The sequence below is a fragment of the Mercenaria mercenaria genome, chromosome 6 (genome assembly GCF_021730395.1).
Source record: "Mercenaria mercenaria strain notata chromosome 6, MADL_Memer_1, whole genome shotgun sequence".
NCBI lineage: Eukaryota > Metazoa > Mollusca > Bivalvia > Venerida > Veneridae > Mercenaria > Mercenaria mercenaria.
Window position 1 is genome coordinate 72,945,734 of NC_069366.1, and position 13,744 is coordinate 72,959,477.

The 13,744-nt window shown below is 34.4% G+C and overlaps 1 protein-coding gene across 1 annotated transcript in view; it reads right to left on the reverse strand.

Annotated features, from left to right (window-relative positions):
- Positions 1–752: 752 nt before the first annotated feature.
- The window catches only part of LOC123548613 (uncharacterized), a 119,040-nt gene continuing 106,048 nt past the window's right edge, over positions 753–13,744 (reverse strand). Inside the window, exons 67-73 of the mRNA XM_053546894.1 lie at positions 13,550–13,671; positions 10,734–10,771; positions 9,545–9,835; positions 8,518–8,721; positions 5,798–5,944; positions 4,560–4,721; positions 753–3,621 (exon numbers count right to left, since the gene is read on the reverse strand). Of these exons, the coding sequence (XP_053402869.1) occupies positions 3,554–3,621; positions 4,560–4,721; positions 5,798–5,944; positions 8,518–8,721; positions 9,545–9,835; positions 10,734–10,771; positions 13,550–13,671 (1,032 nt within the window). The 3' untranslated portion in view covers positions 753–3,553. The remainder of the gene's footprint in view (positions 3,622–4,559; positions 4,722–5,797; positions 5,945–8,517; positions 8,722–9,544; positions 9,836–10,733; positions 10,772–13,549; positions 13,672–13,744) is intronic.

Sequence of the window (13,744 nt, forward strand, 5' to 3'; positions counted from 1 at the left end):
TGGATACTCTTCTTTGAAAATGCCGAAAAGTAAATCTAGGTCTTATGGGAGGAAGATGGTCATTTTTATAAAACTTAATACGAGTATCTATAACGTATGTTATCATTTTGCTTTGGAACATTTCAGAGACGCCATCCTCAGCAAATTTAGCTGTTTCCGCAATACTTTTTAAGCCTCATTTCTAAGCTATATTACGGTATTAATGTTCACCGCATGCAATAATGCTACTTTCTCAAACCCACAAGGGCGAGGGTCTAGCAGTTTCATTTCTTTCATGTTATAAACGTTTAGAAATTACCCATTTATTACTGCTTGTAGTAAGGAAATATGAAATTTACTGATATTAAAAGGGATATTTTGAAAAGACTGCTTTCTTGGAACGTGACTTAACCTACTGGATATTTATTCTTGTTTATTTACAGGTCTCAATGTCTTTAATACTTTAATTCTGATGACAAAAAATGGCAGAGTTTATTGTGATATCAAAGATGAACCACAATGACGATGAAAGATGAAGTATCTATTTGTTGTAGATCATGTATGGATGTAAAATATATGCTTTATATTCCCCTAATCTTTCAAAGTCCTTTATGCATGTTGCTCAATATTGCATCACACTTGTGACATTTTAAAATCTGACCAATGACCAATACGGCATAACTTCGGAATTAAATAAACCACAACTTCTCATAAGCTTTAAGATTTATTTCGCCCATACATGATTTTGGTAGTTGTAGCTGTAACAATCCACATACTGACATTACACTTTAAAGCAGCATGCCTCCAGATTTGGCTAAAAATAATTTTTCTTTCAAATTGAAGTTTGATCATATTATGAACATTAGAATATGAATTTTTGTTTCTAACATATTTTAGAAGTTCCAATCAAGAAAAAAAGATGACCGCGCCGGGAATCGAACCCCAGAACAGCATTTTCGCGTCGTCGTAACCAATAGCGCTATAGCTGAAGTAGTGAATAATAACGTCAAAACGTAGATAATTATAATCGAGTCAGTTTACCTGTAGTAAAAGCGTGACAAACGCTTTTCAATTTTCATCGTAAAAAGTAGTAAAAACAGCAAATTCTCATGTGTTTCCGTAACAAAAAGTTTGTCAGTAATTAAGTTTTAAAGCCTTCTTAGGAAATATAGCATTTATTTCAAGATATCTGTAAAAAAACTTTTTTGGTTGTCGAACGATCTGGTGGCATTCTGCTTTAATATATTATACAAAAATAAAAGCCAACTGTCACTAGTTGCTTGAATTTTACAAACTGCAATCTACGCATGATGCAACATGCTAAGTATACTGAAAAAAAAAATCTAAACCAATGGCAAGAGGCAATTATGGACGCATTCAACAAAATTTCACAAAAGACTTTTTGACGACCAATCCATGACCGTGATATTCTCATATTTAGCAAAAAACTATAAATGCTCCAAATTTTGTTATTAATTTTGGTAACAACAGTTGCTAAGTACATGCTTATTTTTGTTTGTGTCTAATAGCATTCATACAAGATGTTGCACTGCATACTGAATGACGCCCGTACCATAACGAAACAATACTGAAATTATACATTATTATTTGATATTTACCACAGTTGTATTCCTCGAGAAATGAAAACATATGCTACTTAACTCAAATTCATTGATGTAGTATGAAACATAAACCTGTAAAACAACATACATCGGTACTTCCATGTCGATATGGGAAAAAAAAAAACAACTTTTGAAAACAGTTGCATGGGCGAAATAATTCGAATTACACACATACTCACACAAGAACTGATCAAAATATGCTTCATATATAACAATCTTCCTCATAGTTAAGTTTTGTAAAATGTGCCGTTAAGCATATAACTTTTGATGCTTCTTTGGGCATAAAATGTCCAAGTGAATTTTAAGATATTTGAAATGTCTGAAACCAATTTAATCAAAATTTCTTTCAAAACAGCACGCATATATGAAGCATATTTTCCACGTTATAAGATGATTAAAGGAAAAGAAGACAATGCGAGGCATGAAACATGAAATGTCTGTCCCTTGTTGCTGTTTGTCGGGACAGCCATTGCGTTTTGCTTAAAATAAAAAATAATTTAGATATGACGTTTCCAATCCATTTTTTGTGTTCTATGTTTTTTGTTCCTTATGTATTTTTCATATATATTTTTTCTGTCAGTTAAAAAAACGCACACACAAGCTAATGCGTGACTGACACTTCTGACAGCTTTTCCGCATGTTGTACAGAATATACATTTTGACATAAAAAACAACGTCAATCTGGGACGTGTCTCTTTCAACACTCGTGGGCAATGGTTCTGCATCCTAACTGCACGGTCAAATCATTCTTGTTTAAAAAATAATGATGTTGATGATGAAATTGTAAAAAAGTACAAAAAGAACTGGTAGAAAGATATCACAATATAAATCACACGGTATCGTCGCTCGCGGAACTGCTAAGTGCTTCATTCACCAAGTCTGCAACACAGATTTCAGATTTTCGTTAATTTCTTATAAGATACTTGGGTTATGTATTTTGTAATGTATTTACTAAGTTTAATATATGTATATCATCGAAATGAATTTGCTGAAACTTGATAGAGGTGCAGCAAGATGTTTTAGTAAAAATGTCAGCACCACCCTCTTTTTTTCAATTAAAAGTAATTTTCCTGGGTTAAAATTCCATTTGGTATTCTGCTAAAATAGTTTTTTTAAAGATCATCAGGTTCAAACTGTTACAAAAATGCATAATTTAAATTTATTTGATTCGGGCCTAATAAAGAAGAGTTATTTTTTCTTCTAAAAACCTTGCTACGACATCTGTGAATTAAACAGGAGACACTATCTATATAGTAAATCGAGTCTCATTGATGACCACAATAACTAAACTCGTATTCTCATAACTCATATTCTCATTAAGGTGACGGAACCTTAACGAAAATCAGCATTTTTCCGTTCGATTACATATTCTTCGTACGCAATTTCGGCATTCTCCGGACGCAATTTTTCGGCATTTTCCGGACGCAATTTTATCAGCATTCTCCGGACGCATTTTTTCAGTCATGGCCGAAGGATGCCGAAATCGAATAGGGATATATGTAATAACACGGAAATTGTTGACTGTCATACGGATCCACTACCTTAAATGGTATGAGGTTGCACATGAAATCTAATTTGAAGTTAGTCTCACATTTGATATGCTTTTGTATTAACTTGATACATATTAGAAATAAACAATAATAAAACCAAAGAAAAACTAATCCAAGCAGTTCCGAAGCGACGGTTTACAACATAAAAAACGTGTCAAGTCCATTAGACGGTCCGTTATAAAAACAAAAATCAAATTTTCATCGAAAATATCGTAGATGCATCTTAAAACATTTGTTTGCTTTGCCTTGTAAATGTTTTCTATCTTTCAAAATTTCCATAAAATACTACCCAAAATATTGTTTACATGTACGTTTCTATTGTCATGTTTCATTAAAAGTTCTACACAAGTTTTTCGTTTCTATTAATCAAGGCACCGAATGTAAGTTGCTGTTGTTGCACACCTACTCGCCAACCGGAGTAGGCTCTGCTCGTGCTTTGTTAGTCAGATTCTTCTCGAAGGACGTCCCACCTGTAACAGATAAACAAAACGTAAGACACAAAGTCACAAAGTAACCATTAACAAGTGGAAATAACGATCGCAGGTCAGTATGAACAAATTTAGTTTAGAAAGTAAATGAGATATTAAAAAGTCGACACGACACGATGTCCGACGCCATTGTTTAATGGCCTATGCTATTGTTTAAATTTAATGCAGCAAAAAAAAAACTTTGAACAAAAAAAAAGATATATCAGCCCAGTATCATTATAATGCTGAAGAATTCAACGCTCTTACTTCGAACAGAAACAGAACAGAACAGAAATTTTATCATAGAATTGTACGTCATCATCTTCCAAAATTCAATATTTTCATATAGTAAACACATTTATTTCGGAACCGCTTCAATGCCCGAAATACATATTTTTATATATGTATCTGCATTAAATTATAGTGAATATGTACCCGTAATATATCGTAATAAATTGCACACTTGGTCTTTTCCTAACGAGGAAAATTAATTTGTTTCTACATCAGTCGAAACTATATAAAGTACGTATCATCTTCTTGCATAAATATAACGAATGTGAATATGGCAGTTACTAAAAGCGTTTTTTTTAATTGTCTTAAATAAAACGAGTAGTTAAAGCTGATCTCTAGGTTGGATGAAACAGATAGTAAATATATTACAAGCAATATCTGTCAATTTTCTATATCTACTGAAGCACTAATGGACTTGAAATCTAACCCCAATGTTATATGAAAATTATATCATTAAAAAAGATGATAAATATCCTTATCGCTTTCAGAAGATGCAACTGAGTGCAGTTTATCATAAAATATAAAGGGGATATATTTAAACTTTAATGCAGCTGGATAGTAACAGCGTCAGAGAACAAATCCAAGTGACAGTGCAACAAGTAAAGTGTATGAATCAATAAACACTCGTGAAAATCGTTCTGTACACTTACTTCTATTACTTCCGTTACTGGGAGGACGCTTCTGGTCAGGTGGAGTTTTCTTGCCATTCAGTTCATCCTCGACCCATTTGTTCACTTGTGGCGGCGGATCTGTGTACGTGTAAGGAGGTGGTGGTTGGGCAATGGCATACGTTGGTGGCGGTGTGGTGTATCCTGGGAAAAAGCCATAAATAGAGATAACTAGATAAATTCAGAGTGAGATTAGTGATTATTTCGAACCATTATTTAGAATCGTTTTATTCAATACCGTTTAACGTGACGGAAATAACACTATAAAAGCTTATTGCAAACGTAGAAAAGTTACTAGAGAAAAAAATTACAATAACTTTACCAGATATGTACAAGAAGGGCATGTATTGTTAAACAATTTACCAATATTCATTTCATTCATGTTCAAAGTCAAATAGTCTCAACAAATGAGCCGTGCCATGAGAAAACCAACATAGTGGGTTTGCGACCAGCATGGATCCAGACCAGCCTGCGCATTCGCGCAGTCTGGTCAGGCTCCATGCTGTTCGCTTTTAAAGCCTATTGGCATTGGAGAAACCGTTAGCGAACAGCATGGATCCTGACCAGACTGCGCGGATGCGCAGGCTGGTCTGGATCCATGCTGGTCGCATACCCACTATGTTGGTTTTCTCATGGCACGGCTCTTTTGTGTTTCATGACTCAGTCAAACCAAGTCTGCTATTATCTTGCTTGATTCAATTATATGCTTCCAATGGATATTCATATATATTTTATTATTTACATATGAGCCGCGCCATGAAAAAACCAACATAGTGCGTTTGCGACCAGCATGGATCCAGATCAGCCTGCGCATCCGCGCAGTCTGGTCAGGATACATGCTGTTCGCTAATGGTTTCTCTAATTGCAGTAGGCTTTGAATGCGAACAGCATGGATCCTGACCAGACTGCGCGGATGCGCAGGCTGGTCTGGATCCATGCTGGTCGCAAACGCACAATTAATGTTGGTTTTCTCATGTTGCGGCTTGTATAATGTATAATAAGATGAACTCTACATTTTTTGCTCCCTACAATTCAGATTATATAGCGGATTTTTATTTGACGTTCATGCTTAGTTCTTTCTAGATATTTCTAAATTATCGAGAACAAATTCAATATGCCACTAATAAACTGGTGTATTTCATGAAATGCAGAGAAATTATTACTCCATTAAAATTTTACAAACTGAACGAAAATCACTGAAAAATAAGCATAAATTTTACTTGGCGCTGGTTCATCAGTGTCGTGGCGGGTTGGATGGGTTCTCTGCTTTTTGTTCTTCAGTATGAGCAGTATGACAATTACTGTGATACAGATGATAACCAGTCCACCGAGTGCCCCTCCGATAATGAAAGGGAGATTGCTTGATTCTGTAACAAACGAAAGTATATATAGCTTAAGTGACTTTTTTCTATTTTTGCCTGGTATTTTGTAAAAATGGAGCATTATACTGCCATTATTGTCAAAATGTGTGTCATTTGGGTCTCGCCTATTTGTTATTGACTTGATGTTTTATTTCATTAGTTTTTCTTACACTAACGTGATAATTACTGAAAGTGTTGACCATGCATACTGCTAGTTATTTTTTATTAAAAAGAAGTTAAATAATATTCAGACGGTAATGAGATTCAGTTTCAGTTACTAAATCAATCGGAATTACGTCCATAAAACGTGAGAATTTTAATCTTAGGTGTCAACCTTTCTTAGACAATACCTCATCTTTATATTATATTCAAAAGATGGCACTAAATACTGTGTTTAAATAGTATAATATATAAAGCTGACACATGCCCACGATGTCTTTTTCTGAATCTGAATATGGCTACTGACACATATATTCCAACATATATTACACACCTATCGGAAAGCTTGTCGGTCAATAGTCAAAACAATTGCTTGATGTCCGAACAGTATATGGTGCTGAACTTTAGACCGGTCAAACAAACTATTTTCGGCGTCTTATAGAATGAGCCAAGTAATGATATAAAATTTGACCCTAAATTTTGTTTATGTACAACATTTCTCCTTTGGTTACAATGGAAAACCTTCATCTTCTTGTAAGCTGCATACATGCAATGTTTCAACGCAGTATCTCATTCCCATGCGGAAATCATTTTCCTACTTGTAGTTTCTGTGGTCTTGACCTTGACCCCAGTGGCTCAAATTGAATACCAAGTTAGGTTTTGTCTAAATTTGCTTTACACCAAAATAGCTGACACTATCTCAATGCAAACTGGCCATTGGTCTGAGCATGTATATAGCATGCAGTAATGGTATTAAGTAAAGTGAAAATACTAGAATACATATGAGCCGTGCCATGAGAAAACCAACATAGTGGGTTTACGACCAGCATGGATCCAGACCAGCCTGCGCATCCGCGCAGTCTGGCCAGGATCCATGCTGTTCGCTTTCAAAGCCTATAGTAATTAGAGAAACCGTTAGCGAACAGCATGGATCCTGACCAGACTGCGCGGATGCGCAGGCTGGTCTGGATCCATGCTGGTCGCAAACCCACTATGTTGGTTTTCTCATGGCGCGGCTCATATGTGCATAAGTGTTTTGCTCTGTATGTATTTAAATATGTTCTAAAGTATTTTGTGCGGAAATGTCTACACTATTTTTTATATACCTTGTACCAGTTTCACAGTGAATATAGGTGCATGTATCTCAATATTATTTTTGTTACACATATATAAACTTACAAAACATCCTCCCTTCTTCTGTGTGTTATAGCATTTAACTCATTAAGAGTAACTACATAGCTAAGTATCTTAACTTTAATTATTTAATATTTTCTCAAAAGAAATGAAACGAGCCAGTTATAATAACCTTGTTTTTTTTTATTTTGTTATTTATTATCTATATACAGTTGTGCAATTTCAATCAAATGACACCCTCAATATTTATTTAGCTGATCTTAAGTGTAGTTCCATGACAATCGAATTATTTAGAAATATTATAGTTTAAATATTAGAAAAGTAACACAAAGTGTATATTTTCAACAGGAACATGTTATCTAATCTAAATTATCAACAAGGAAATGAAACAACACAGTAGAGTCAAAGACGAAGGAGGAATTTCAACAGCAGCTGAAAAAAGGTAAAAGGAAATGAAATAAATTGAGCATGTGTTAATACGAACTATTGAAACACTAAAACAATGATAAATATCAAGGTAAGTTAACGTTAGTACACCCATAATGATTATCAGAAGAATTAATTTTCAATTAATTACATATTTTCGTCATTGAGCAGCCAAAGGTACCTCTTTAACAGACACATACGCGTCCATTTGTTTTAATGTATAATGTTTGGGAAAAGCTGTCTCAACGATATACTTTTATATTCGTAGAGCATGTGCCTTGTTCATATTCATATTTTAAATAATTTTGTCCATTTTCTGATCAACACGTAGGAAAATCAAGTCGGTTGCCAGACTATATTGATTCTGATACGGCATTTTTCTCTGTCCTATATATACAACTATAACTATTCAAACTTTGTATTATATTACAAAAAAATGAGTTATGCGTAACTCTTATACTCTCTTTTATATGTACAACACTCGTGGTCCATCCGAAGTAAGCCGGTGCTAGGCGTCGTGAGAGATGTTGTACATTTCATAACCTCTCATTAACAGACTCGGTCTAACCGAAACTGCTATCGTTTTGATTGGTTGTTTTCTTTGCCCTTACTCACTTTGTTACGTCGGACACATTGATATATCAAAAAGCACACAATCTGTGCAGTGTAATTCTTCATATACACTGTATATCAAAGGAATTTCACACCTGCGCCTATCAATTTTGTGATTTTCAAAAATGTTTTAGGAAATATTTGGAATGAACTGAATACATGACTCTTTTTTTTCTATGCGTGCCATTCTACAGCGTTTAATATATTTTAATTTCTTTCATATTACAACAGAAAAGGCAAATACACACCCGATTCGTTATCTCCATCGTCATCGTCATCGTCATCAATTTCTTCGTAGCTAAAACTACCAGGCTGCATGTTCAGGGGTGTCCCGCTAGGAGTAGTGAACGGTATAGATCCAGTCGTTATCATGTTCTCTATCTTATATAACATCTGACCAAGGGTTTGGCCCGACCCAGCGGCGTGAAGCTCAAATGTTACTATGATAGAACCTTTACAAGAGAAGAAAGGAGAAGAGTATATGTACGACAACTTGTTTCATCAGTCTGCCAGCCAAAAAAGTCATATCATACAGGTATGAGGAAATATGTTTGAGAAAACGGAAGTTAAAATAAATGAATTATTTCTGAAGAGATAACAAAAATGTAAAAGGCATTTATTTCGGGACGCTTGGCAATTCTATTTTTGAGCGAAAAGTTCTGTCAGATAAAAAATATAATAGTGCATGTTACTGAGTACGCTGTCAAAATGTTTGGAACAGGTTAGATAAGGAAGGCTTATATTGCTTTCTAACGAGTTTGAAATACAACTATCATTGGAAAATATTGGTCCAGTAACTTCAGATTTCAATTCAGTTCTTTCAGACATGTTTTTAATCTAGTGTCGATTACAGTTCAAAGAGTTTAAAATATGTGAAATATACACTCCTTTCCGAAGTAAACTTCAATTTTTGTTGTCTGTATTGGCACTTTAAGAAATTCAAACAAGTATTCATAATTTAAATTACAGAACGAATACTAGCTTACGAATTAAACATATGCATTATCAAGTTCCTGCCTTTTCCGATTGGTCTTTTGAGATATAGTGGCTTTAGCAATAGATATCAGTAATTCAGAAATCAAATTTAGACCCAAACAAAAACTTGTTCCAGGAAATGATACAAATGACAAAACGTAAATAAGAAATAATTTGCTGATTTAGTTCTTCTGTTTTAGATTTTAAACATGGAGTCTTAGATAAATAAGATAAGTAGACCGAATAAGTACGTTTAGTAATATTTCGCACTGTTTCGGACCTGTGAAAAGTATGAATTACCGCTTTTGGTTTGCAGATTCTTGATATTGTTAGGGCTATATCCGGTCCGTGCAACCAGGTCTTGTTTGATCTTTGTGTTAAATGCTGTTTCCGAAGAAGATCCTACACTGCTGGCATAATCATCAGAGAATTTGAACTCCACATTAACGTAATCCGTGCTACTACGGATTGTCTTCGATGGAGCAGTTGTACTGGTATCCGTGGGGTTGGTGTCAGTTTTTGATGTGGTGGAATCATCACTCGTGTTAGACGGCATTGATGTTGAGGTTGTTGGTGAGGGCGACGTTGAAGCTTAATCAAATACAGGTAAATCAGTCTTACATACAAAAACACATATTATCCCCGTCCATTGAGTATGTTTTAGTAAATTATCCAACCAAGAAGAAAACCTCAGAAAAACAAACAAGATTTAGTTTGACGTTTCTTTTTGTGTACTAAAGTTGTGTACTAAAACCAACTCCATGAATGTTACTTTTGTACTATAAATGCATTATTTTAGTATGTGGTTAACTAAAAAATAAAGCATCATTTGTTTGTCAGACACAACAAAGCATGCACTGGTGTGAATTGTTGTATAGATCTAAATGTGTTTCACTTAAACCTAATAGATTCCTTTTCAATTCCAAATTTGAATGAAAAATGAAAATATATATATTTCCAAATTAAATTATAATATATATTAATATAAATAGTAACAAAAAGCATTTTGAATGCGAATATTACGGCGGTCATCGACGGATCCATAACGACGCAGTGTGCCTCATATAATAATCAAAGGTATATAATATAAAGGTCAACAAAAGGCAGGTTGTGCCTTCAAGCCATAATGGCACTCCTAGTATCATAATGGCTCGAGGACTATTATGACACTAGGTTTGCCATTGTGGCAAGAAGGCAGAACTTAGCAGTATAGTAACCACTTAGACATAATGTTAGCATCTCTTATGACAACTGATAAGCCTCTAAACAAGAATAAAGACATTATAACATTAACCACAGACCAGGACGGGTCCTTATTAAGTAATGCTAGTATTACACAAACAGTATAATATCATCCACATCGTATTTGAGTGTTCTTTGGCTGGCTTATCGGTCTTACTAGAGGGCAGAGGTAGACCTATACGTATGTCCAGTCAAATTAAATCATTAGGCACAAGAAGCCTCTCTATCTAGGTAAATATTTACATACTTGTTGCAATCTCCTCCGGTTTCAATTCTTGGAATATACTGAAAATATATAGGAAAACAGATCACAAATTAGGTCTGCTACTCACTAAACAATATGCTGCACATACCCGTACTTCATGTAACTTTTGTAAAACTTGCTGTCTGTAACACTTCTGCCAACTGGACTATTCTTTCACTGGTAGTAGGCGCATATGAGAATATCCGGCTCGAGGGTAACTGTTAAGGCGGTAATGAGGCTCTGCCGAGTTACTGCATAAATAGATACCCAAGAACCAGATATTCCCATCCGCCCCTACTACCAGCTATAGAATATTTTTCCTGCATGTCATATTGAGTCCTACTGGCCTTATTATAACACTTTATATGTTGACACCTATTAGCCTTTTTGTAACGCTTTACATGATGATTCCTTCTGGCCTTTTAGCAAAACTTTAGATGATAACTCCTATTGGCCTTTCTATTGGCCTTATTGTAACATTTTACATGATGAATTCTTTTGGCCTTTGTGTAACATTTTACTTGATGATTCCTAATGGCCTCAATGTAAAATTTTACATGACAATTACTATTTTTCTTTATGTAAGACTTTACATGATGATTCCTATTGGCCTTTTTGTAACACTTTACATGATGATTCGTATTGTCCTTTTTATAATACTTTACAGAATAATTCCTATTGGCCTTTTTGTAATATTTTACAGAATAATTCCTATTGGCCTTTTTGTAACACTTTACATGATGATTCCTACTGGCCTTTTTGTAACACTTACAGGATAATTCCTATTGGCCTTTTTGTAACACTTTACATGATGATTCCTATTGGCCTTTTTGTAACACTTACAGGATAATTCCTATTGGCCTTTTTGTAACACTTTACATGATGATTCCTATTGGCCTTTTTGTAACACTTACAGGATAATTCCTATTGGCCTTTTTGTAACACTTTACATGATGATTCCTATTGGCCTTTTTGTAACACTTTACATGATGATTCCTATTGGCCTTTTTGTAACACTTTACATGATGATTCCTATTGGCCTTTTTGTAACACTTTACAGGATAATTCCTATTGGCCTTTTTGTAACACTTTACATGATAATTCCTATTGGCCTTTTTGTAACACTTTACATGATGATTCCTATTGGCCTTTTTGTAACACTTTACATGATGATTCCTATTGTCCTTTTTATAATACTTTACAGAATAATTCCTATTGGCCTTTTTGTAATATTTTACAGAATAATTCCTATTGGCCTTTTTGTAACACTTTACATGATGATTCCTATTGGCCTTTTTGTAACACTTACAGGATAATTCCTATTGGCCTTTTTGTAACACTTTACATGATGATTCCTATTGGCCTTTTTGTAACACATTACATGATGATTCCTATTGGCCTTTTTGTAACACTTACAGGATAATTCCTATTGGCCTTTTTGTAACACTTTACATGATGATTCCTATTGGCCTTTTGTAACACTTTACATGATGATTCCTATTGGCCTTTTGTAACACTTTACATGATGATTCCTATTGGCCTTTTTGTAACACTTACAGGATAATTCCTATTGGCCTTTTTGTAACACTTTACATGATGACTCCTATTGGCCTTTTTGTAACACTTTACATGATGATTCCTATTGGCCTTTTTGTAACACTTACAGGATAATTCCTATTGGCCTTTTTGTAACACTTTACATGATGATTCCTATTGGCCTTTTTGTAACACATTACATGATGATTCCTATTGGCCTTTTTGTAACACTTACAGGATAATTCCTATTGGCCTTTTTGTAACACTTTACATGATGATTCCTATTGGCCTTTTTGTAACACTTTACATGATGATTCCTATTGGCCTTTTTGTAACACTTACAGGATAATTCCTATTGGCCTTTTGTAATGTTTTACAGAATAATTCCTATTGGCCTTTTTGCAACACATTACATGATGATTCCTATTGGCCTTTTTGTAACACTTACAGGATAATTCCTATTGGCCTTTTTGTAACACTTTACATGATGATTCCTATTGGCCTTTTTGTAACACATTACATGATGATTCCTATTGGCCTTTTTGTAACACTTACAGGATAATTCCTATTGGCCTTTTTGTAACACTTTACATGATGATTCCTATTGGCCTTTTTGTAACACATTACATGATGATTCCTATTGGCCTTTTTGTAACACTTACAGGATAATTCCTATTGGCCTTTTTGTAACACTTTACATGATGATTCCTATTGGCCTTTTTGTAACACTTTACATGATGATTCCTATTGGCCTTTTTGTAACACTTTACATGATGATTCCTATTGGCCTTTTTGTAACACTTACATGATGATTCCTATTGGCCTTTTTGTAACACTTTACATGATGATTCCTATTGGCCTTTTTGTAACACTTACAGGATAATTCCTATTGGCCTTTTTGTAACACTTTACATGATGACTCCTATTGGCCTTTTTGTAACACTTTACATGAGGATTCCTATTCATCTCGTTTTAATACTTACCTGCTGATTTCTGCTGGATAGTTATCTATACTTTTTTACACTTTACCTGATGATTCCTAGAGACAATATTTTAACAATTATCCTGAATCATTCTTATTAGCCTTAATATAATAGGTTGTCGGATGATTCCTACTTGTTTTGTTTCAATACTGGACCTGGTGATTCCTAAATGTTACCTGATGATCCTCAGATACCACAGGAACGAAACATAATCCAATATATTGTGAAAATTTCGGGTCAGCAGAAGGTAATATTAGGTCAAAAGGGGATGTCGATATATTTCATTGATTAAAACTTTACCTGATAATTCCTAAGGCATCACAGGAGCATACAGCTGTATACTGTGATGATGTCGGATCAACAGTGGGTGTTGATATATTACATGGTTGATCTGACCAGTCTTCAGACACCCACATCATACACTGGAAATGAAAAAGAAATTCTTAAGTTTTTATTTCCATGCTAGACAGGAACGGATATTTATTCAGTCAAACT